Source organism: Budorcas taxicolor, chromosome 17 (assembly GCF_023091745.1).
Source record: "Budorcas taxicolor isolate Tak-1 chromosome 17, Takin1.1, whole genome shotgun sequence".
Classification (NCBI taxonomy): domain Eukaryota; kingdom Metazoa; phylum Chordata; class Mammalia; order Artiodactyla; family Bovidae; genus Budorcas; species Budorcas taxicolor.
In genome coordinates, this window is record NC_068926.1 from 30,187,843 (window position 1) to 30,213,336 (window position 25,494).

General features: G+C 38.8%; 3 protein-coding genes across 4 annotated transcripts in view; 1 reads left to right on the forward strand and 2 right to left on the reverse strand.

Moving 5' to 3' along the window:
- The window catches only part of ABHD18 (abhydrolase domain containing 18), a 40,364-nt gene extending 19,917 nt beyond the window's left edge, over positions 1 to 20,447 (reverse strand). For both annotated transcript variants that reach the window (XM_052654692.1, XM_052654691.1), the window contains exons 1-5: positions 20,342 to 20,447; positions 7,944 to 8,052; positions 7,243 to 7,327; positions 2,633 to 2,733; positions 86 to 164 (exon numbers count right to left, since the gene is read on the reverse strand). In XM_052654692.1, coding sequence (XP_052510652.1) covers positions 86 to 164; positions 2,633 to 2,733; positions 7,243 to 7,327; positions 7,944 to 8,035 — 357 coding nt within the window. In that variant the 5' untranslated portion in view covers positions 8,036 to 8,052; positions 20,342 to 20,447. The remainder of the gene's footprint in view (positions 1 to 85; positions 165 to 2,632; positions 2,734 to 7,242; positions 7,328 to 7,943; positions 8,053 to 20,341) is intronic.
- A 331-nt stretch (positions 20,448 to 20,778) lies between these two features.
- Positions 20,779 to 25,494, forward strand: part of MFSD8 (major facilitator superfamily domain containing 8) — a 39,896-nt gene continuing 35,180 nt past the window's right edge. The window contains exon 1 of the mRNA XM_052654924.1: positions 20,779 to 20,872. Coding sequence (XP_052510884.1) covers positions 20,808 to 20,872 — 65 coding nt within the window. The 5' untranslated portion in view covers positions 20,779 to 20,807. The remainder of the gene's footprint in view (positions 20,873 to 25,494) is intronic.
- On the reverse strand, positions 23,190 to 23,985 carry LOC128062448 (60S ribosomal protein L7-like). Its single transcript, XM_052654925.1, has one exon. It carries the CDS (start codon positions 23,983 to 23,985, stop codon positions 23,239 to 23,241), a length of 747 nt encoding a protein of 248 aa, XP_052510885.1. The 3' UTR covers positions 23,190 to 23,238.

The following is a 25,494-nucleotide window of genomic DNA, read 5'->3' on the forward strand; positions in this document are numbered from 1 at the left end:
TTCAAATATTAAATAAAAATTAAATGCAAAGATATGATAAATACATCTATTAAGGAGATTATGTGGGTTCATAACAAAGTCTTACATGATCTCCTGTTCCAGCAAGATGAATGCATACAGGTCTGTATTTGCTGTTCCACTCTTTAGGCACAATAAATTGGAACCTATTTAAAATAAGATGACACATCAGTGAAACTAAAAGGCTTTAAATACGAACTTTGAATTCTTTAAAGTTCCATAATTAAATTTTTGGGGAGAAAAAATCATTTAGAATTTTGACATTTAAATTGTAAGTGACTGATTAAGCTGTTTGCCCAATGGCAACAAAGAATTGTAAATTTGCTTTGTATTACAGTGTTAAAATATTTAATTATAAGCACAGAATTTAGCATAATCATTTTTACCTTATAACAAAATCCTGTATGCATTGTCAACCAGCAAACATCAGGAAAAGTTAATGAAGTTAATTGAACTAGGAATGGAAGGAAAGGTTATCTAGACACAGGACTTGGCAGCTCTTCTTTTTGAGATTGCCAGAAATCCAGAAGGGCAGCAACTAGCCTGGAACTTTGTAAAAGAAAATTGGACCCATCTCCTTAAAAAATCTGATTTGGGCTCATTCCCCATAAGAATGATGGTCTCCAGTACAACATCTCATTTTTCTTCCAAGGATGAGTTGCAGGAGGTGGAACTGTTTTTTGAATCTCTTAAGGCCCAAGGGATCACATCTAGATATATTTCAAATTATTCTGGAAACCATATCCAAAAATATTAAGTGGCTGGAGAAGAACCTTCCCACCCTGAGGAAATGGCTACTGATTACTACTTAAATGGTTAATAGAAACAGCACATCAGATGCTGTGTCTGTGGGAAGTGGGCAGAGCTCAAGCCAATGTTTCAGATAGTTTAACCTGTAAGATGGAGAAGGCGATGGCACCCCACTCCTGTACTCTTGCCTGGAAAATCCCATGGACAGAGGAGCCTGGGTAGGCTGCAGTCCATGGGCTCGGAAAGAGTCGGACACGACTGAGCGACTTCACTTTCACTTTTCACTTTCATGCATTGGAGAAGGAAATGGCAATCCACTCCAGTGTTCTTGCCTGGAGAATCCCAGGGACAGGGGAGCCTGATGGGCTGCCGTCTATGGGGTCATAAAGAGTCGGACACGACTGAAGTGACTTAGCAGTAGCAGCAGCAATACCACAACTTTATATATGCAAAATGAAATTTTCTTATTTTGTAAAGACATCAACAAATATGATTAAGTCCTAGAAAAACAATTCTTTAGATAGCTCTACTTTTTCTCCTTGCAGGAATAATGCTTGGCTGTACAAGCTGTTAATGTATCAACAAAATAGTTCATGGTTATCTTTTTCTCAACTTGGAGTTATGACAAGATTTATTAAAACTTTTATGTTTGTCGGTAAAAGCAAACCATGCCCCCCCAAAAAATATCTATTTGTCGTCTTCTTCTTATAATATTTTAGTCTCCTCTATAATGTTTTTTCTTATATGACTCTGTTTTAACCATTGTAGTAAGGTATATATATAAGATAAAATTTACCATTTTTAATTATACAGTTTAGTGACATTAAGTACATTTACATTATTGAGCAACCCCTACCACTGTCCATTTTCAGAATTTTATCTTCCCAAACTGATTATTTTTCTCTTCAGTTTTCTTAGCAGTTGACATTCTGGAATAATTATCATAGTAGAATTCTGGTCAGCTCAAGGTTTGACCTCAGATGGTTGCAGTCTTGGGCAACATAAACCTGAATTCTGAGCTTACTTTGCCTGGGCAAGGGAAAACACCACTACTTGTATGTGCTTAGTCACTCAGTCATGTCTGGCTCTTTGTGACCCTTTGGACTGTGTCCTCTGTCTACAGGATTTTTCAGGCAAGAATACTGGAGTGGGTTGCCATTTCCTTCTCCAGGGGATCTTCCTGACCTAGGGATCAAACCTGAGTTTCTTGTGTCTTTTGTACTGCAGCCAGATTCTTTAACTGCTGAGTCATCAGGGAAGTCCCACCTACTGTAAATAAATTATTAAATAGAATATAGACACGTAAATTTAGGATGGTTTAATGATTATTTCTGTCCTATGCTCATGCAAACTAACTCTTAGTTTTCTGTCTCAAGTCAAAACTACCAATGCTAACAGCTCTGCCTCATTTTGGGCTTCCCTGGTGACTCAGTTGGTAAAGAGTCTGCCTTCAGTGTGGGACATCTGGGTTTGATCCCTGGGTTGGGAAGATCCCCTGGAGGAGGACATGGCAATCCACTCGAGTTTTCTTGCCTGGAGAATCCCCATGGATAGAGGAGCCTGTCGGGCTGCAGTCCATGGGTCTGAAAAGAGTTGGACATGACTAAGTGACGAAGTCCAATGACTGCTTCTTTTAGTATTCCCAGACTGTACCACTTCTTGATATTTTGAAGATTACGCTGGTAACAGTTTAAGTTCAAATGTATACTAAACTTTAAACTTTTACTCTCCCTCCATATTTTAATGGAAAAATACTGAATAATTATTGTAATTAAAAAGTAATTTGAAATAATGACATTGATATTAATTGCATACATTAATATAAACAATCTACTACCGTAACTTTCTAAATAAAAATTCTTACCTAGCAATAACAGATTCAATTGGCATGATATCAGGCACATAATGGGCCATGGGGGAAACAAAGTGTCCATCTAGGATCTTACAATCTGATTGCTCTTCAATCTAAAAAAAAGCAAAACCAAGTTGTATACACAAGGATGACGATATCTCAGTCTATCATAGATGTTTTTCTGTTTAAAAGTTCTATTTAATTAAAACATTTTTTTCTTCCTGACTACATATCATTTTGGAGAACGAAATGGCAACCCACTCCAGTCTTCTTGCTTGGAGAATTCCATGGACAGGGGATCCTGGTGGGCTTCAGTCCATGGAGTCACAAAGAATTGGACAGGACTGAACACACACTCCTACTCCTGTGTATCCTTTTGCACCATTCTGCTTTCTAGAGACATGGCTCCTTCATTTCCTTTACTTTAGTCTATTTGGGAAAATAATCTATAAGTAAAGCTCATTTGTATAAGGATAATTTGTATAATAACAAAATAAAATATCCACTACAAAAATTCAACAATATAAAGATAAGTATAAAAACAACTTACAAACAAATTATAATTTACCACTGTCAAATAAGGGTTGACATTATATATATCAGAATGGCTTATTTTCAGGCAAGCTATTGATGTAAGATTCATGTAAGGAAAAATGTCATACTTGCATATATAGCAAAGGCATTTGCTAATATTCAACACCTAACTTTTTTCACCTCAAATAGTTATTTTTTTAAATTAAAAAAACTTTATCAGGATAACAGTCAAAATTAAATCAGCAGTATAGCATCACATACTGTTCATGGGGTTCTCACAAGCTAGTAAAGTAATCATCTCACATGCTAGCAAAGTAATGCTCAAAATTCTCCAAGCCATGAACTTCCAGATGTTCAAGCTGGATTCAGAAAAGGCAGAGGAACCAGAGATCAAATTGCCAACATCCGTTGGATCATCGACAAAGCAAGAGTTCCAGAAAAACATCTACTTCTGCTTTATCGACTACGCCAAAGCCTTTGACTGTGTGAATCACAACAAACTGTGGAACATTCTGAAAGAGATGGGAATACCAGACCACCTGACCTGCCTCCTGGGAAATCTGTATGAAGGTCAAGAAGCAACAGTTAGAACTGGACATGGAACAACAGACTGGTTCCAAATCGGGAAAGGAGTACATCAAGGCTGTATATTGTCATCCTGCTTATTTAACTTACATGCAGAGTACGTCATGAGAAATGCTGGGCAGGATGAAGCACAAGCTGGAATCAAGATTGCTGGGAGAAATATCAATAACCTCAGATATGCAGATGACACCACCCTTATGGCAGAAAGTGAAGAAGAACTAAAGAGCCTCTTGATTAAAGTGAAAGAGGAGAGTGAAAAAGTTGGCTTAAAACTCAGTATTTAGAAAACGAAGATCATGGCATCTGGTCCCTTCACTTCATGGCAAATAGATGGGGAAACAATGGAAGCAGTGAGAGATTTATTTTTCTGGACTCCAAAATCACTGCAGATGGTGACTGCAGCCATGAAATTAAAAGATGCTTATTCCCTGGAAGGAGAGTAATGACCAACCTAGACAGCATATTAAAAAGCAGAGACATTACTTTGCTAACAAAGGTCCGTCTAGTCAAAGCTATGGTTTTTCCAGTTGTCATGTATGGATGTGAGAGTTGGCTTATAAAGAAAGCTGAGCACCAAAGAATTGATGCTTTTGAACTATGGTGTTGGAGAGAGATTCTTGAGAGTCCCTTGGACAGCAAGGAGATCCAACCAGTCCATCCTAAAGGAAATCAGTTCTGAATATTCATTGGAAGGACTGATGCTGAAGCTGAAATTCCAATACTTTGGGCACCTGATATGAAGGACTGACTCATTGGAAAAGACCCTGAAGCTGGGAAAGATTGAATGCAGGAGGAGAAGGGGATGACAGAGGATGAGATGGGCATTAAGTAAGCTTCCATAAATTTTGACAAATTATTTCCAATCATATATTGGGTCTTATTAGCATATATTTTATTTCTATACCAGTATTAGGCTGTGTTGAGTATGCTGTGCCTTACAATACCCATTGATATATGACTGAACTAGTTTTTACTTACCACTCTTCCTTTTTAGGTATTCCTGATCTGACTATACTTCCCAAATATATACTTGAGTCCTTCTCAAAATAATTTAAGGATCCTTTTATGGACCTTAGTACTAAACTGAATATTTTAATTGGAATTACATTGCATTTTCTCTAAAAAAAAAAAAATGGTAAGGAGACAATATATATAATATGAAATTTTGATCCAAGAAATCTTTACATTTAGTCATCTTTATGCCTCTTACAGTTTTAAACTTTTCTTTTATGTATTTTAGAAGAATTAATTATTTGAAAAAGGAGGCAGCACAACCTAATGTGAAAGGGAATAATAATTCAACAAATAGTGTTGGGATAAATGGCAATTTGATAAGGAAAAAAAAAACCACTCTCAGAGCTATACAGAATATAGATTTAAAAGTTAAGCAAGCTACAACTCAACACTAAAAAGATGAATAACCCAATTAAAAATGGGCAAGGGTTTCACAGATATTTCTCAAATGAAAATGACCAATAAGAATATGAAAAGATGCTCAACATCACAGTCATTAGGGAAAGACATATCAAAATCACAATAAAATATACTTCACACCCATTAGGAAGGCTAGGGCAAGTAGAAATATTAGTAAGGATGTCGAGAAACTGAAAGCATTATACACTGTGTGTGGCAAAGTTTTAAAGTGGTACACTTTCGAAAACAGTTGACAATTTGTTAATAATTTAAGCACAGAATTACCATGTGACTTAGCAATTTCATTCCTAGGTGTATACCCAAGAGGACCGAAAATGTATATCCACAAAAGACTGCTGCTGCTGCTAAGTCGCTTCAGTCGTGTCCGATTCTGTGCGACCCCATAGACAGCAGCCCACCAGGCTCCCCCGTCCCTGGGATTCTCCAGGCAAGAACATTGGAGTGGGTTGCCATTTCCTTCTCCAATGCATGAAAGTGAAAAGTGAAAGTGAAGTCGCTCAGTCGTGTCCAATTCTTAGTGACCTCATGGACTGCAGCCTACCAGGCTCCTCCATCCATGGGATTTTCCAGCCAAGAGTACTGGAGTGGAGTGCCATTACCTTCTACTCCAAAAACACGAGTACATGAATATTCATGGAATTATTATTCATAATAGTTAAAAAGTAGAAACAACTAAAATGCTCATCAACAAATGAATAAACAAAATGTACATATTTACACTGGAATATTTAGCCATAAAAAAGAATGAAGCACTGGTACCTGGTACAACATGGGTGAATCTTAAAATCTGCTAAGTGAATTAAGCCAGAAACAAAATGCCACATGTTGAATGATTCCATTTATAAGAAATGTCCAGAACAGGTGAATCCACAGAGACAACAAATGAGTGATTACCAGCAGGTGAGAGGCTAGGGAAGTGGCAGGTGACAACTAACGGGTATAGGGCTTCTTCTGGGGGCAATAAACTGTTCTGGAATTAGACAGGGATAGTTGCACATCTTGGAATATAATAAAAAACTACACTGAATTGTACATTTTTAAAAGGGTGATTTTTTCTGTATTTGAATTATTTCTCAAGGTTTGAAAACTGAGAGTGAGAGTGAGATAAGGTTGGGGGAGAGGAAGGATATCTGCAAGAAAGCATTCTAAAATCCTAACAGTAATTCCTCCCAGGGAGGAAAATGGAAATAGGGGGTAAAAAGTGGCCGGAGTTAGAGTTCTGATCTTTATGTAGTATGTTTTAAATTTGTTTAAGCCTATGAGTCTTTAGTAGAAGAAAATAGAGAAAATGGAAATATTTAGCCAAGTTTGAGGGAGAAATGTTCTAAATCCAGAAGATACAAGGAACTGCTATATGGTATAGAGGAGGGATTTCCAATTTACAAGATCCTGTGTTTAGCAGTGAAAGTCTTTTATCCAATATGTGAAAGAGATGAAAGTGGAGTTATTTTGGTTGATGGCAGTGAGGGATGTGAAGTTTAACCATTTGCAGTTCCTCCCCAACAACATTAAATATCCAAGTACATAAATCTAGAAATATTTTACAAAAAAAATGGTTGCTTAAAAACAAAACTATTTCAAAAACATTTTCTCATATTCTCTAATTTTACAGCATTTACTTTCTACCCTTCTCTCATCAATTAACTGTATCCCATAAGAATTCCCTGATGTTACATAACAATTGTTTTGCTAACAACTTTTCATGTGCTGATTCTCTAACTAGAGTACTTCCCTGTATTATCTGTAATTTTTTTGAAATGTTGAACAATTTACTTTAACTTTCTTGAGCCTAAAGATAAAAGATGAGGTTCAAAAAGACCCAGCCCTAAATATTTTCTTGTATTTATCTAAGTGTTAAAAATATGCTCCTATATAAACATGCAGAGAGTTATTAAAAGCATTCAATTAGAATATATATAATAATATTAAAAAAATATTAAATGAAAAAAATCTATATTGTACTCATGTTTTAAAATTCACTGTTATTATACTCCAACATTCAGCCCACTCTTGCCACACAGTTATATAAAACCTGAATTTCTATAATTGCATTTCTTTCATTTTAATACCTTATCGATGTACACTGGATAATCACTTGAAACCAGATTCTGACATCTTTCTCGATTTCCAATAATCTTCCTGAATTCAAAGAGTCTATTATGGGAAGGGAGAAAAAGGAAAAAATTCATTATTTCCATTATATTGAGACTGATGAAAAGTAAAAATTAGCAAGTCCAGTTTATGAACTGTATCAAAATTTAATTTTAATAATGAAACAAAAAAATAGGGTTTGTTTTTTTTCAAGACTGAAATTTTGTTTCAGAAAAAACATGAGAAATATCATTGTTCTGAAAGTAATTAACATATGAAAGCCTCAAAATTGAAGGTGCAAATCCTGAATTAATTTTCACTAATCCAAATGTTTTCATGAGCTATACAGTATATCAGTTTTATAGTCATCACAAATTCCAAGTTATTCAAGAAAGTTCAGTCCTTGAAAACTCGAAGCAATAATTATCAAAGTTAAAAATCTATGTCTGAGAGCTCTTTAAGTCTGAATTACTTTAAAAACAGTTCAATTTATGATTATGTGAGTTAAAACTTAACAGTAATAATTAGATAAAACAATTTCTTTTCTTATTTAATAGCTAATGCTTAATTTATCAATCACTTTATATTTATAGAAAAAGGCTTTTTTAAAAACTGAAATGAAATTTTAAATGTTTCCCAAAACAACAAACTTGGCAAGCATGCAGAGAACACTGCTTACCTTTTGAGATCCTCTGGCCTTCCCCATCCTCTGATAAAAAGTTTTGTAAGGAGTAGTCTCCGGTATAGAATATCTAACTTGCTCACACCCATCAGTAGCAAACAAACATCTATAAAACAAACATTTAAATGACCTTGAAATATTTTATTTTATTCAGCAGGTCAATTTTCTAATTCTCTCTTTACATATTAGGTACAAATTTAAGATTGATCTACTCTTAGCAACTTTCCAATATACAACACAGTATTGTTAACAATAGTTACTATGCTGTCACATCCCTGTGACTTACTTACCTTATAGAAAAAAAAAAAAATTGTAACTCTGGTTACAGACTGATGGATGTTATCTAAACTTGCAGTAAATGCATCACAATATATACATATATCAAGTCACTGTGTTGTATACTTTAATATGACATTATATACCAATAAGACTGGGGGAAAATGAAATAATGAGATTAAACTAGAACCTTGAATTTATTCTCTTGGGAATAAGATACAAGAGACAGGAAAAAAGAACTAGGACAAAAGTAGAGAAGATGAAGTAGAGCCCTGAGCATCAGTAAGCTGAATTCTCTAAGGCAGCACCTTCCCATTCTCACTCAGCACAGTGACTGACAGTAAATACTCAATATCTGTTGATAACACTAGGAGTGGCTAATATGTAATACTGTTTTATCTGCTGGTCACCATTTAAAAACTAAACACACACACACGTAAGTTCTTGTTTAAACTTTCCAACATTTTAATGAAGAAAGGATATAGTACCCCAAGACAAGGAGAGGACAGGTGATTAAGGTCACACAACAAGTGGGGAACAGACCTAAGACTAACGCACGACTAAAGACGTTAACTACTCTTCTATGCACTACAGTGCATGAAAAGTAATAATTAATCAATGTGACTGCTTCTGTACCACTTATCTGTCTTTCCCAAACAGTTCTGAAGCTTTTAAAAAATATCTGCCTCAGTCTTTTCAAATCGAATGGTGCAGTTTTGACTTGCAGGCAAAACCTGATTCAGGTTCAGGGTTTATTCTACTTAGAAAAATGAGGTTTCACAAGTACTTATTTATTACTCTGAATGTTGGGGGAACCACCATTTATGTCTTATATTTTTACTCTTTAATTTGTAACAAACAAGTTCATTTTAATGCTCTTCTTTGCATTAAGTGTACAATCTAATCCACCATCAATTGGACTAGCACTTTATTATTTTTATGACTGGACCAGCAAAAATATTTATTATTGTGAAGAAATTTCACTAGAATTCCATATAAAACTCCTATCACCATTATTGTATTAAGATATTATCATATTATTGTAGCCATGTTAGTATATCAATGTATTGAAGGAGCATATCTGTCAAATACCAATCATATAGGACTTCTATAATTTATGATAGTTTATAGGAAGAAAGTCAATTTCATTTAAAGCAGAGGATGAAAGCAAAAATCAATTTGAAGAATCCTTATGTACTCATTTATTTGCCACTTCCTCTGAAAAAATTTTTTTAAACATTTCCTAAAACATTCTAAGAATTTTCAATAGTCACTTTGAAAGTTAATCCAGAACTGAATGACATAAGCTTCCTAGAATACCTACAGATGATGATAAAATACATTTTCGGCTTTCTTTTACCACTTTATAAAAGTATAGTCAATATTTTAAATAAAGTCAAAATTCAATGTTAACAAGGGTGAAATGTCAATAATGTTGACATTATCTGTTAATAATTTTTCTACTCAACTGATTTGCATTGTTAATCAGAGAGGGGAACTCCTGTTACCAGTTTTTGTGGCAGTGGCTAAAGCCTTTGTGTGTTATTACTTAAACTTAACAACTTTAGTTTCAGCTGAATCTTGTAGGACAGAAAAAACTAAGAATTTCCTTACTTTAATGCACCAACCTCTTAAATAACATTTTCTGACTGAACAATTTTTAAAGATTTGTAGAACTGGACATGGAACAACAGATTGGTTCCAAATAGGAAAAGGAGTACGTCAAGGCTGTATATTGTCACCTTGCTTACTTAACTTATATGCAGAGTATATCATGAGAAACGCTGGGCTGGAAGAAACACAAGCTGGAATCAAGATTGCCAGGAGAAATATCAATAACCTCAGATATGCAGATGACACCACCCATATGGCAGAAAGTGAAGAGGAACTAAAAGGCCTCTTGATGAGAGTGAAAGTGGAGAGTGAAAAAGCTGGCTTAAAGCTCAACATTCAGAAAACGAAGATCATGGCATCTGGTCCCATCACTTCATGGCAAATAAATGGGGAAACAGTGGAAACAGTGTCAGACTTTCTATTTTTTTGGGCTCCAAAATCACTGCAGATGGTGACTGCAGCCATGAAATTAAAAGACGCTTACTCCTTGGAAGGAAAGTTATGGCTAACCTAGATAGCATATTAAAAAGCAGAGACATTACTTTGCCAACAAAGGTCCATCTAGTCAAGGCTATGGTTTTCCCAGTAGTCATGTATGGATGTGAGAGTTGGACTGTGAAGAAAGCTGAGTGCCGAAGAATCGATGCTTTTGAACTGTGGTGTTAGAGAAGACTCTTGAGAGTCCCTTGGACTGCAAGGAGGTCCAACCAGTCCATCCTAAAGGAGATCAGTCCTGGTGTTCATTGGAAGGACTGATGTTGAAGCTGAAACTCCAATACTTCGGCCACCTCATGCAAAGAGTTGACTCATTGGAAAAGACCCTGATGCTGGGAGGGATTGGGGTCAGGAGGAGAAGGGGACGACAGAGGATGAGATGGCTGGATGGCATCACCGACTCAATGGACATGGGTTTGGGTGGACTCCAAGAGTTGGTGATGGACAGGGAGGCCTGGTGTGCTGGGATTCATGGGGTTGCAAAGAGTCAGACATGACTGAGTGACTGAATTGAACTGAATGAAATTATATACTATTTTCAAGCTTTCCTCAATTGCCCATTTCTACATGTTTTACAACTATGTGGTATTCTGACATTAATACATAGTTTGCTGAAAAATCTTTTGCTGTTGCCTAGGGAAGTCAAAGTCTGCATACGATAAGAATTGTCCTATGAAGTATGAATAACCAGATGTGATGTACTAGCAAAGAGCTATGATGAAAGACAACATCATTTGAACATTTGCAGAGGGTGCAGAGATGGTGTAGAAAGGCAAAGCTTGGAGACTTTCCCAAGTAATTAGGAGTACACTACAATTTGTTGTTGCTGTTTCTGTAACTATTAAAATAAATTGAAGTAGAAATCCTAAGTATAATTGATTTATTTTCATAAAATGAACAACCTATATTTTATATGGATGATTATAGTTAAAAGCGGTTACAAAAGCAAAGGAAAGGTTATAAAGAAAAATCAAAGTTTTAACTGAGTCTTCAGGGAGATCAGTCAGGCAGATAGAAGATATGCAAACACAAAAGGGAAGATGTGAAAAAGTGTGACTTGCTGAAATAAGGGTCCAAAGAATAGGATCTCAAGTGAGCAGGAAATACGTCATGCTATTATTAACATTTATCTAGTGGAGATTGATTGTTCACTTTAAAGATTTATAATAATTTTCTATAGAGTTTGGATTTTAAATCTTTACCTATCAGATTCATAGCAAAAAGCTTTCACCATTCCACTAATTTTAAAAATTAGTTTTTTATGCATTCCACACGTTTTCTGAAACGTTTATATAATCAAACCAACCCATTGCACCATATCCAAGAGAACTTCCTATAACACTGCAGTAAATATAAAATTCAATTTTTTTAATGTAAATTCCATTTTATCGGAGGTCACTTGGGATTTTGCTTAATGAGGGTTCATAGTTGGTACCCCTATCATCAAACTGAGTACCGACACATCGGCAAAAATTATTCTTAGCTTGTAGACCATACAAAAACTGGCAGGTTGGCCCATAGGCCATAATTTGCTTACCCTTGAGCTAGAAAATCAAATAAATCATAAGTACGTCATGAATATCACAACACTGTCAAAAATGCAAAGATAAACTAAAATGGCACAAATAAAATATAGATATTGATTTTCAGAGTATTCATTATGTCAGAAAATTGAAAGTGTTAGTTGCTCAGTTGTATGGAGTGTAGCAACCCCATGGACTGTAGCCTGTCAGGCTCCTCTGTCCATGGAATTCTCCAGGCAAGAATACTGGAGTGGGTAGCTATTCCCTACTCCAAGGGATATTCCCGACTATGGGATCAAACCCAGGTCTCCCACATTGCAGGCAGATTCTTTACTTATGTAAAGAATTATGTCAGAGGGTAGACCTAAAATTTGTATTCTATCTAAAATAATTTTAATTAGCCATATTCTGTCTTAAAATTTAGAACTTGGTAGCTGTAAAAAGTGGAAGCAAGGCAAAATGTCGTGTATACATTGTATGTATATATACATATGCTGTGCTTAGTTGCTTAGTTATGTCCAACTCTTTGTGACCCCATGGAGGGTAGCTCGCCAAGCTCCTCTCTCCATGGGGATTCTCCAGTGAAGAATACTGGAGTGGGTTGCCATGCCCTCCTCCAGGGGATCTTCCTAACCCAGGGATTGAATTCAGGTTTCCCACATTGCAGGCAGATTCTTTATCGTGGAGCCAGCAGGGAAGCTCCCAAAATACTGGAGTGGGTAGCCTATCCCTTCTCTAGGGGATCTTCCTGACCCAGGAATCAAATGGGGGTGTCCTGCGTTGCAGGCAAATTCTTTGCCAGCTGAGCTACCAGGGAAGCCGGAAATATACATACAATGACGCATCAGTCAGCCTTAATAAAGGAGTAAAATTCTAAGAGATGTTACATTTCTAAGAGATGTTATATGATGCTACATTTATGAGATACCTAGAGTCGCCAGATTCATACATGGAAAGCAGAGTGGTGGTTATCAAGGGCTGAGGGGAAGGGGAAATGGAGGAGGGTGATGGGTGTACAGTTTCAGTTTTGCACATTGAGAATTCTACAGATGGATGGTGGTGACAGTTGCACCTAATACCACCAAACCATACAATTAAAAATGGCTATGTTGGTCAATTTTATGTGATGTGTATTTTACCATAAAAATATGAAACCATTGTAGAAGTTGGAGTTGATTTGATTGGATAGTTTCTCTTCAAAATTTTTCAGAGGAAGTAAACTGACAATTTCCCTCTTAACAACTTTCTCAGTAAGCAGAAGTAATTCATTTGACCCTAGTAAGTAATTCTATTGACGCTAGAACAGAACTCAAGGCTCTTACTATTCTGTTCAAAAAATACTACTGTGTAATTTAAATATTTGAAGACTTCACTAAGACCTTTAAATAAAAGAATTTGAGAAACAAATCTTTTGAATCAAGTTGGTCCTTCCCCTCCCTCTGCCCCCACCCCCTATCTTTTCACTTCCCCTATCTTCAGGATTAGTTCCAAGAACACAGGCTACTTGGGTTTCTGCTTCAGGGTATCATGTAACTCTTATCAAGGTTTTTGGCTGGGCTGCATTCTCATTTGGAAGCTTGAAGGGAGAAGAACAGCTTTTAAGTTCACTCAGGTTGTTAACAAAATTCATTTCAGCCTCAGCTGCTAGGGACTACTCAGAGCTCCCTACCACATGGCTCTCTTGATAGGAAGTTCACAAAAGTTTACTTCTTTAAGGCCAACAGGACAGTGAGAGTGAGTGTGCTGACAAGATAAAGTCTTATACAGTCCTGCCCACTCAAAGGGAGGGGATTACCCAAAGAAGTAAACAGGAGGGCTACCTTAGAGACTGTCACACTGGAAGAAACCAATTGTACATCTCAGCCTTTGAGTAAAATGACTGGGCTGACACCCTCATGGCTCTCAATGCCAGAGGTGACAATCACCATCTTCTCACTGTACCACCAACAGGGAAACAAACAAATTGTATAGATCTGAATAAACATGTTTATAAGTGAGTGCTTGAAAGTTTGTCTAAATCACATTTATATATTTCCATTCACTCAAGAACACCTGCCCAGAGAAACAGACAAAATCCCTCAAAGCAAAATAAAGACCATTGCATCTTAGTATTTTTTTAATAGCATTTTGTTTTTTACTCACTAAACAAATTATAAAAGGTAAACTGCTTCTAAAATGTTGTCCTCATCATATATATTTTTTAACTTAGTGCAATTATTAAAATCAAGTAAGTGTATAAAGTATATGTTTAAATTGCTTGACCAGCTTTTTTTTTTCTTTACAGGGTAAATGTCAATATGTGTAGTCTTTGATCCCAGTTCCTGGGGTGGAGCTCCTAAAACTCTTGGAACTCCCTGAGTGATAGGAGTGTCTTTATGCTAATGAGGTGACTCAAGGTGGGGCCCTAGATAGATTCAGGATGATTTCTGGCTGGACGCCAGAAAGACCAACTATTTGATTAGAGGGCTGACTTTGGGCCAGCCTGACCTCCAAGAGAGGTAAGGAGCCGGAGATGCACTGAGTCACATTGCTAAGGATCCAATCAATCATGGAGACCCCGATGATAACTCTACAGACACTGAGGCAGGGCAGAGCTTCTTGGTTAATGAACATGTGTTGGAGAATGATGCACACTGACTCCGGAATAAAAGAAAATGGAAACTTCACACTTCCTCTATGACTTGCCTCAATTGTCTCTTCATGAGGGTGTTGCTAAATTGTATCCCTTATTAGGAAGCTAGAAGAAGAATAGTATAGTGGCTTAAGTAGTTCTTTTGAGTTGTTCCAGCAAATTATTAACCCAAGGGGTCACAGGAACTCCCAAATCTATAGTCAAGTCAGTTAAAAGTGTGGTTGGCATTGGAAGCAATGGCATCTGAAGGACTGACCTTTAACTGGTGGGAACTGCACTAACTCCTGTGGTGTTAATCTGTGGGTGATTAATATCAGAGTTGAGTTGAGTATACCCAGCTGGGGTAGAAATGGAACAGTTTATTCTTTAACCAAATATCAAAATTCTGAGTTAGTGTTCCATATTTCAAATAAGGGCTTCCCTTGTAGCTAAGCTGGTAAAGAATCCGCCTGCATTGCAAAGACCTGGGTTCAATCCCTGGGTTGGGAAGATCCCTTGGCGAAGAGCAAGTCTACCCACTCCAGTATTCTGGCCTGGAGAATTCCATGGATTGTACAGTCCATGGGGTTGCTTAAGAGACCAACTCTATATGTTAAGATATGCAACTCTAGCATAAAGAAAAGACAATACTGAGTGATAAATGATAATTTTAATTATTTTATTCCTTGGATCTTTCTGGAATTGTTCAAAAAATAGTATTGATGCATTTTTGTGTACATTTATCACTGTAGGAGAACAATGGCATGTCATTACAACACAGGACTTCACAATTTTTTGCAAGTATTTTAGACTACTTATTTTCTCTACAGTGGCAGGAAAAGAATGGGGGAGGGTGGTCCATATCTTCCTCTGTTACATCCATAGCATCTACAGCAATATGCATATTCCAAGTTAGTGTAAAAAAGAACAAAATCCCAACACTCGTGTTTTACAGCAACAAAAGAAGTATGTGAGACAACCCATTTTTCAACATCATATTCTTCTGAGTTGGTAACAGATAAACAAGGTAAAACAAACACACAAAAGGAGAAAGTTGCAGGGGCTTCCCTGATGGTCCAGTGGTTAAGACTCCATGATTCTAATGCAGGGGACATGGGTTCCATCCCTGGTCAGGGAATTAAGATAATGCATGCCACACAGCATGGCCAAAAAAAAAAAAAAAAAAAAAGGTAGAAAGTTGCCAAAGAACAGGAAAAAGTGAAAGTGAAAGTGTTAGTCACTCAGTGGTGTCCAACCCTTTGCGACCCCATGGACTACAGCCTGTCAGGTTCCTTTATTCACTTCAGGTAAGAACATCGGAGTGGGTAGACATTCCCTTCTCCAGGGGATCTTCCCTATCCAGAGATTTAACTCGGGTCTCTGTCATTGCAGGCAGATTCTTTAACATCTGAGCCACCAGGGAGGCCCCCAAAGAATGGAAATGAACCTGAGAAAAGTGAACTCTTCAAATATTTTTAAAGTACATATTTATTGTTGTTGTTGTTTAGTCGCTAAGTCCGAAGTGTCCATCTCTTTTGCAATCCCATGGACTGTAGCCCGCCAGACTCCTCTGTCCATGGAATTCTCCAGGCAGGAATATTGGAGTGGTGCCGGGAGCCAGCACAGGAGATCCCACAAGGTCATGCGGAGAGACCTGACAGGCAAGGCGAGTCAGGTCTCAAGGGGTCCTCTGCCTGAGCATCTACCCCGAAACCAGAATCTGTCTGTTTACTGTCTGCTATACTATACTCTTCTGACATTACAGGGGGCTATCCCCGACCACCTTTCTCTGGAAAAAGTTAACTTAGAGCTCCAACTGGTCTCCTGCATATGAAAGGAGTGTCTCAGCTCAAACCCCTCTGATGGCTCTCTAACTTGCCTGACAGTTAGAGACTTTTACAACTTGTGCTTGTTTACAGCCCCTCAACCGTGAGAGGCACAAAGCTTAAAACATCTTAAAGATATAGAGGCTTTTAGAGCTAAGAATTAGTTTGGTGAACGGTTTCATTGTTGAGTTAATGTTTGCCGCCCGGCCTCCATATCCTTTATCTTTTAAGCACCTGGGAGGATATTAACCAACGTAAACGGGATACAGAAATAGGAATATAGTAGTTTTGATGTTAGCAATACTAGACTTTTGAGTTAATTAATTTTCTCTTTGTTATAAATCACTGTACTCCTCTTTCCTTGTTATAAGTTGTTGTGTCCTTGCTATGTAAGAATGTAACTTTATTTAGTGCTTTCTGAGAGTGGCACCAGATTTTGGAAAAGAACAACACCATTAAGGCAAATAAGTTTTCTGGTTGACAGACCCTTTTCAGAAAAGGGCCGTAAAATGTTAATAGGCCTTCTGGCCAGAAGATGATGTAAATCACCTAAGACTTGTGTATACAGCTAGGTATGCAGAGAGAAAGCCTGGTTTCGATAAGAGGCAGGGCTGCTGACGCTTCATAACTTTGTATTATCCACTGATCTCTATGTACAACCAAAAGTATAAAAAGCTTTCCCAGACAATAAAGGGTGGACCAGTCACTGGAAAGACTGGTTCCCCCGTGTTTTCTTTTCTTTCTTACTCTATTTTCTGGCTGATTCCCATCTGGGGCATAGAGGCTAGCCGTGTCTACTTATTTGCCCAGGCTTCTAAGACCCACGCGAGAGGGAGCCCAAGGCGGGGCACCCTCCGCTGTTCAAGCGGGAGCCTGTGGCCCTACGTAGACGGTTCAAGTCCCTTGTCTCAGGGCTTTATTGGCTTTCTTTGTAAACCAAGGAATACAGCCTCTTTCCTCCTCTAAATTTCCTAGTACACTATTTTTTCCTAATCTCTTTATATTTCTAATTAAATAGTCCTTTCCCAGATGCCAACTCCGTCCCCGCTTCGAATTCCCTGGATCCACCGGGGCTGGACTCCGGCAGAGTGGGTCGCCATTTCCTCCTCCAGAGGATCTTCCTGACCCAGGGATCGAACCCTCGTCTCTTATACCGCCTGCATTAGGCAGGTGGGTTCTTCCTAGAAGCCCTCTGGGACTTCGGGGTTACACTAAAAGCTCATTTGCTAAGTGGTGTCAGACTCTTTGCAACTCTGTGGGCTGTAACCTGCCAGCAAGGTTCTCCGGCAAAAATACTGGAGTGGTTTGCCATTTCCTTCTCCAAGATCTTAAACCTCATTTCCTCATTAAGAACAATATAAAAGACCAAGTTTTCTGGGATGCTCTAAACTTGTAGGTTTTTCCAAGCAGGGCTAACTGCTATCCAATGCCACCATAAACAGATTTTAATCCAAACCCAGGGTAAAGATGACTCCCGTTTACCATGAGAAGGGACCATCTGGAGCCATATCAGATACTTTTTAAAGCCCTCGACTGACATTAGTGAGCTTCTGCAGAAACTGGACCCACTTTCGAAGTGTGTATCAAACCAGACTGACACAATTGTCATCTATACTTTTATATAGCCAATGCAAAAAAGAAAAACAAAGTGAAACAAAAATAGAAGTTCTAGCACAGTGCCAAGGAATGAAAAGTCTTTCTTAGAAATGTGCTCCGTTGCTAAATCACAGTCAACATCTATTATGCCATCTAGTACTTTCATCTCTTATCACTCTGTACATAAGCATTTAAATGCAACCCTAATTGTTTCTGGACATTTATTCTCAAATAGTTGATACACACATATCTCAAAGGCATACATGAAATTATACCACCATGTATAAGAACTTTAATCCACAAAAATGCAGACTTAATTTTTACATTTTTAAATAACTTATTTTCAACACAAATTTAAGCAGCAGTTTATACTGGAGTTAAGATACACCTGATATCCTCTATTAAAATTTACTACCCTACCTCCACAAATTTAATTCCTTTTAATCTTACACTGGAGAAGAGTACAAAAACAACTTTATTTACTTGTTTGGAGGGGTATCTAGTCTAGCTGTCTATCTGCTATCTATTCTATTCTAAGCAGGCACCTATGGAAATCCAACAGGCAGACTGTCTCATATGCTTATGTGAAACATTCAGCAAATAATCAAATTTCAAATTTAGTTCTACTTTTCCACGGGCTTTAAAAGAAATAATTAGGTTCTTAAACATTAAAAAAAAAATGTTTACTTTGAGTGTTGTATGTTTCCTAAGAAATGATTTGTTCTTTTTCTTTTTTTTTAATTGGTACAATACACAGAGCTTATTTACATTTCATCAGTTGTATGTGTATTCATTCCATGTACTTCTGCCATCTAAAGTCATCACTTGGAGGCAACAATGGAAAACAGCCATGTCAGAAGACCTGGGTTCCTCCACTAGCAGTGTGACCTTGAGTAAGCCACCTTAAACTATAAAAGGAATAACAGCTGGCCTAATACATAATAGCAAGTTATTTCATTTATATACAAATTGATAATCTATTTTGAAATATTTTGAGAGATATGGGAAAAGATTCTTCTTTACATTTTTTTTCATAGGAAGACTGGTGCTGAAAAGCACAGGCTTTATAGTCAAGAGTCCTGTGTTTCTGAGATTCTAGCTCTATTGCTAATTAGAGGTGGGACCCTAAGCATATTACTTAATCCCCATACTTTCAATTTCCTTGTATGCTTGAGACAATTCCACTTTTGAGGATTGTTGTAGGGATGAAATGAAGCAATTCAGTAAGTATTCATTCAACATATATTATTTAGTAACCATTCTGCTAGGTGCAATGTTGGCTAAAAATTCCTTTGTCAAATATATATATGTATATATATATATATATATATATGCCATATACATATATGCCATACACTGTGCCAGACTCCAGAAATTAAAAAAGAAATCAAAGATATATTAAAACAACATCATGACAAAAAATGCTAATTTTACCCATGTACTTTCTTGGAACCAGTCATAGAAATCTGATATGTTTTTGTAAACTGTTACAAACAAATCTGCAAGACTGAATCCAGTACACAGTGTCAGGTCTGGATTCAGAAGATAATCCTGAACTAATAAACACATTTCAAGTGTAGTTGTTTACCAGTGGAATGTGTCTAACAGGATACACACAAGGTCACAAACAAGACAAAGATCATAAGTGATGGTATATTACAATACATTAACTAGTATAGGGCCTGGCACAGGATAAGTGCTCATAAATATTGATCAAAAGAATTGAATCTGGGTCCCAACTCTGCCACTTTCACAGTGAGTGCTTCTGGGTAAGTTATTAACTTCTCTAGGCCTTAGTTCTCTGTAAAGTAGAAATGTGTCTGCTTTACCTATCTCATAGGACTGTTGTGATCAGATGAAATCACATAAGAATGTATCTAGTGCTAATACCAAGGTAATTGTGACACACTTGACTACTGCTACCAATTAGCTTACAAGCCTGCTTGTAGGGGTAAGATGTTAACATGTAAATGCCAGGAAAGAAATAGCACCATGATCTACTGAAACAAACAAAAACAACCCATAACATACTTCTTAAAATTGTCATATTCCTTGCGATGAAAAGAGCTGGTCATTGTCAAACTGGTGCTGTGTCTTTTCTAACCCCCAGGTTACAGCAGCAGACTCTGCTGAGTGACCTCTTGCAAGGCTGAAGCCCCCAGTCCACGCAGGATGCAAAGGGTTCGAATCTGAGGAGCAGCTGGACCTTATCTCCATTCCAGGTCCTAATAAAGCAGTACGGATAAGGTGCCTTTGCAGTTAGCCGAGCAAAGAAAACCACGGCGCGTAGACACTTCCACCTTCCACAGGCGGAGGGACAGCCCGCCAGCCCACCTCACTCCGGCCGGGACCCCCGAGTCTCCCGCCAAGCCTTGAGCTCTCAGTACCTGCCTCCTGGCACGTAGGCAAGCGCTTCAAGAGGCTTGGGAAGCGCGGCCTGGAACAGCTACTCACTCAGTGGCCGCTTGGCGGACGCCTGCTGTCCAGCTGGCCGAAACTCCCAGCGCCACGGCTCCCTAGGCTCCTGGGACTCGCCGTCCTCCTGAGCTCCAAAAGCAGTGACAACGGTCGCCCATGAACTGAGAAGCGAGAGGCAGACAACAGAGCCCTATAGAGCGGAGGATGAACTCTCGGCAGAGTGGCTGTTTGGACACGCCCCCAACCCTCCCTGGAGGCGGAGAGGCTCGGACCCGAAAGGAGGATGCGGACTTAAAGCTCCGCCCTTAGCCCCCATCCTCCGCTCGGCACCGCCCCGCCGCCTGCGTGACCCCGCCTCTGACCTGGGGTCGCTCCGCCTTCTCTGGTCGCCTGGCGTGCACGCGCACTTGCCGGCCTGTTTTGACAGCTTCAGGACGTCCTGAAAGGGAGAGAGCACGAGTTGTCGCGAGAGTTGGCCCCAAGGCTTGTGGGAGCTCTAACTATGGCGAGTTTAGGGGTCGATTCTGAGCAGGAGCCGCTCTTAGGGGACAGGACACCCGGAAGCAGGTGAGCGGATGTTTGGGGAAGGCTCCCCTCACTCTCCTGCGCTGTTGGAACTGGCGCCTTTCCCTGCGTCAGGCTTAGTGGGCAGAATAAGGGGTGCCAGAGCAGCTGGAGCCGGCGGCAAGTCGCGCGAGATTGGAAGATGCGCTGCCACTTCCTAGAAAGGGCGTCGAGCCGCGGAGCACCTTTGAGCCTGCGGGTTCTGGTGAATGTGTTAGAGAAATGCAAACTGCCTCTTGTACTTTCGTTCCGTTGGTGATGCAGCAACCGAATGGCCCTTTACAGAACCGACCACTGTATACGTTTCACGCTGTTTTAATCGGTACTTGGCCTTAATAGTCACTTGACTAATTGCCTTATAATGATACTTTTTTGCAAGTAAACCTAAGATGAACTCATCTTTGTCCTATGCCAAATGTATAAGTAATAACTGATTTTTAAGCATTTAGGTGATGAGGTGTATTTGGACCCTAGTTTATGGACTGTGATTCAGAGTTTGTTTCTTACTACGCAGTCAAATGTATTTTCACATTTAGGAATACGAAGTTAAGTATCACTTTATTTTATACATACATCATTAACACAGTAAGTTATCCAATAAGTTCACAGGTAAGCTTCAGCTGTCTACAGATGTGTTAATTTTCGCTCTTTTGTCCCTCTTAAGTACCAAACCTTTTTAAAAAATCACTTCGTTTGAAAGCCTGTGGAAAATGTGTTTGTCGAATCCCCGATCCACTAAACAGAATATATGAATGTAAATGAATATAAATGTAATTTTATTTAGTTTTTCTTTGAGATTATTAAAATGAATATTTCTGAAGTATAGTGTAATAGAGTGACGTTCTCTGGGCTTAATGAAGCATTTGTGACTATGCCCTTCTATATTGATTTGTTCTACAGTGCCATACTTTTCACATCTTTTTTTTTTTTCCCCCCTGCCTATTCTGTTTCTAGCAAACTATTTCTCCTCACGTTTTTGTTACCTGTTGGCAACCTCTGCTTTTGTTGGTGTCAGCAAACCTCTCTTCCCCCAACTTTACTTCGGGATTTCTAGTTTGCTGTGGCTTTGAAAATCATATATGTAAGTTTAATAGAATTGTGGGTAGTTAGAACACAGAAGCTCTGAATGAAAGCTAAAGATCTCTCCTACTAATCAAGTGTATGAACTTGAGTGCATGGACTTTGTTACTTTTAAGTTTCTTAGCATTGTTTTTGCTTCTTCCTAGTCCTTGGCAGTTTTCCACGTAGATTCAAGGATCCTTGAATTATGGTTAGATGTAGTTTTATGGTACATTCTGTCACTTTGTCCAAATAAGGGTTAGTTACTCAGTTACTCAGTCGTGTCCGACTCTTTGTGACTCCATGGACTGTAGCCAGTCAGATTCCTCTGTCCATGGAATTCTCCAGGCAAGAATACTGGATTGGGTAGCCATTTCCCGGCGCTTATTCAAACTCTTGTCCATTGAGTCGGTGATGCCATCTAACCATCTCATCCTCTGTTGTCCCTTTCTCCTCCTGCCTTCAGTCTTTCCCAGCATCAATGTATTTTCCAGTGAGTTGGCTCTTGGCTCCAGGTGGCCAAAGTATTGGAGTTTCAGCTTCAGCATCAGTCCTTTCAATGAATGTTCAGAATTGGTTTTCTTTAGGATTGATTGGTTTGATCTCCTTGCAGTCCAAGGGATTCTGAAGAGTCTTCTCCAGCACCACAGTTTGAAAGCATCAGTTCTTTGGTGCTCAGCCTTTATGGTCCAACTCTCACATCTGTACATGACTACTGGTAAGATGTTAGCTTTGACTAGATGGACCTTTGTTGCCAAAGTAATGTCTCTCTTTTTTTAAATGAACTGTCTAGGTTGGTCATAGCTTTTCTTCCAAGAAGCAAGTGTCTTTTAATTTCATGGCTGCAGTCACCATCTGCAGTGATTTGGGAGCCCAAGAAAATAAAAGTCTCTGTCATTGTTTCATTGTTACCCTGTCTGTTTGCCGTGAAGTGGTGGGACTGTATGCCATGATCTTCATTTTTTGAATGTTGAATTGTAAGCCAGCTTTTTCACTCTCCTCTTTAACCTTCATCAAGAGACTCTTTACTTTCTGCCATAAGGGTGGTATCATCCTCATATCTGAGATTATTGATTTTTCTTCTGGCAGTCTTGATTCCAGCTTGTGCTTCATCCAGCCTGGCATTTCACGTTTCATGTGATGTATTCTGCATGTAAGTTAAATAAGCAGGGTAACAATATACAGCCTTGACGTACTCTTTTCCCTATTTTGAACCAGTCTAATGCTCATTAGGTTCCATTTATTTATTTATTTATTTTTTGTTTCAATTGTTTATTAACCAGAACACAAAAATAATCCTGGTAGATACCTTAGTTCATCCTTCTAATAAGCCTGTTGATCTGGTCTTCCCTGTTGCCAGCATCTCCACCTTCTACAAAATGGGTGGTCTTTTTCTTCATTCCACCTCGTGGAGAAGACAATTTAAAGGGCCACAGGAAGTTGTTTGCTTCTTTGAAACGTTTTCCAACGGTATAGATCTCATGAATCAGATCCTCCATGCAGATGATTCCATATTTCCCAAGAGATCGAGCAATCAATGCATTGTCTGTCAGGGCAATTCGCTTTTTGTTGATTTTGCCATAACCACGCTTGTAGATCAATTCATTTACAGACTTCAGATTTGGGTACCCCCATGCAATGTATGGCTCCACAATTCTCAGCATATTAATTGATGCCTTGTTGAGCTTCACAAAGGTGCCGTTGAAGATCTGCCGGAGGTGAAGGAGCTGCAGCACCTTTCGAACCTTTGGGCTCACACCGTTGATACCTCTGATCCTGATGACAAACGCCAATTTGGGTTCCGCGGGTACATAGAAGTTGCCAGCTTTTCGTGCCATCCTAGCCATTCGAATTTCAGTTCTGTACATCTGCCTGTATTCCTTGTGGTAATGCTTAGCTTTTTTATAGATAAGCTTCCTCCTTGCCTTTCGAAGCATCTTTTGGGCAAACTTCTTTTTCAGTCGCTTGATCTTAAGCTCTGCGAAATTCCTCCGCTTTTTCTTAAGGGTTTCTGGCACAGCAGGAACCTTCGTTTTCTTCTCTTCTGCAACCTCCATGGTTCCAGCCGGGAAAGAGGGTCATTAGGTTCCATTTAAATTCAGATGTTCTGTCCATCTGAATTTAGATTTAGCATTTTTATAAATAAAAAGAGAGTACTTTGAAAATAATTCACTAAGTTTCAGTTCAGTTCAGTCGCTCAGTCGTGTCCTACTCTTTGCGACCCCATGAATCGCAGCATGCCAGGCCTCCCTGTCCATCACCAACTCCCAGAGTTCACTCAGAGTTGCGTCCATCGAGTCAGTGATGCCATCCAGCCATCTCATCCTCTGTCGTCCCCTTCTCCTCCTGCCCCCAATCCCTCCCAGCATCAAAGTCTTCTCCAGTGAGTCAACTCTTTACATGAGGTGGCCAAAGTACTGGAGTTTCAGCTTTAGCATCATTCCTTCCAAAGAAATCCCAGGGTTGATCTCCTTCAGAGTGGACTGGTTGGATCTCCTTGCAGTCCAAGGGACTCTCAGGAGTCTTCTCCAACACCACAGTTCAAAAGCATCAATTCTTCGGCACTCAGCTTTCTTCACAGTCCAACTCTCACATCCATGCATGACCACAGGAAAAACCATAGCCTTGACTAGATGGACCTTAGTTGGCCAAGTAATGTCTCTGCTTTTGAATATACTATCTAGATTGGTCATAACTTTTCTTCCAAGGAGTAAGCGTCTTTTAATTTCATGGCTGCAGTCACCATCTGCAGTGATTTTGGAGCCCCCCAAAATAAAGTCTTACACTGTTTCCACTTTTTCTCCATCTATTTCCCATGGAGTGATGGGACTGGATGCCATGATCTTTGTTTTCTGAATGTTGAGCTTTAAGCCAACTTTTTCACTCTCCTCTTTTACTTTCATCAAGAGGCTTTTTAGTTCCTCTTCACTTTCTGCCATAAGGGTGGTGTCATCTGCATATCTGAGGTTATTGATATTTCTCCCGGCAATCTTGATTCCAGCTTGTGTTTCTTCCAATCCAGCGTTTCTCATGATGTACTCTGCATAGAAGTTAAATAAGCAGGGTAACAATATACAGCCTTGACGTACTCCTTTTCTTATTTGGAACCAGTCCATTGTTCCATGTCCAGTTCTAACTGTTGCATCCTGGCCTGCGTACAGATTTCTCAAGAGGCAGGTTAGGTGGTCTGGTATTCTCATCTCTTTCAGAATATTCCACAGTTTATTGTGATCCACACAGTCAAAGGCTTTGGCATAGTCAATAAAGCAGAAATAGATGTTTTTCTGGAACTCTCTTGCTTTTTCCATGATCCAGCAGTGTTGGCAATTTGATCTCTGGTTCCTCTGCCTTTTCTAAAACCAGCTTGAACATCAGGAAGTTCGCGGTTCACATATTGCTGAAGCCTGGCTTGGAGAATTTTGAGCATTACTTTACTAGTGTGTGAGATGAGTGCAATTGTGCAGTAGTTCTAGCATTCTTTGGCATTGCCTTTTTTTGGGATTGGAATGAAAACTGACCTTTTCCAGTCCTGTGGCCACTGCTGAGTTTTCCAAATTTGCTGGCGT

Bases quoted from the DNA above. Each gene is read 5' to 3' on its own strand.
- LOC128062448 (XM_052654925.1), bottom strand. From the start codon at position 23,985: ATGGAGGTTGCAGAAGAGAAGAAAACGAAGGTTCCTGCTGTGCCAGAA.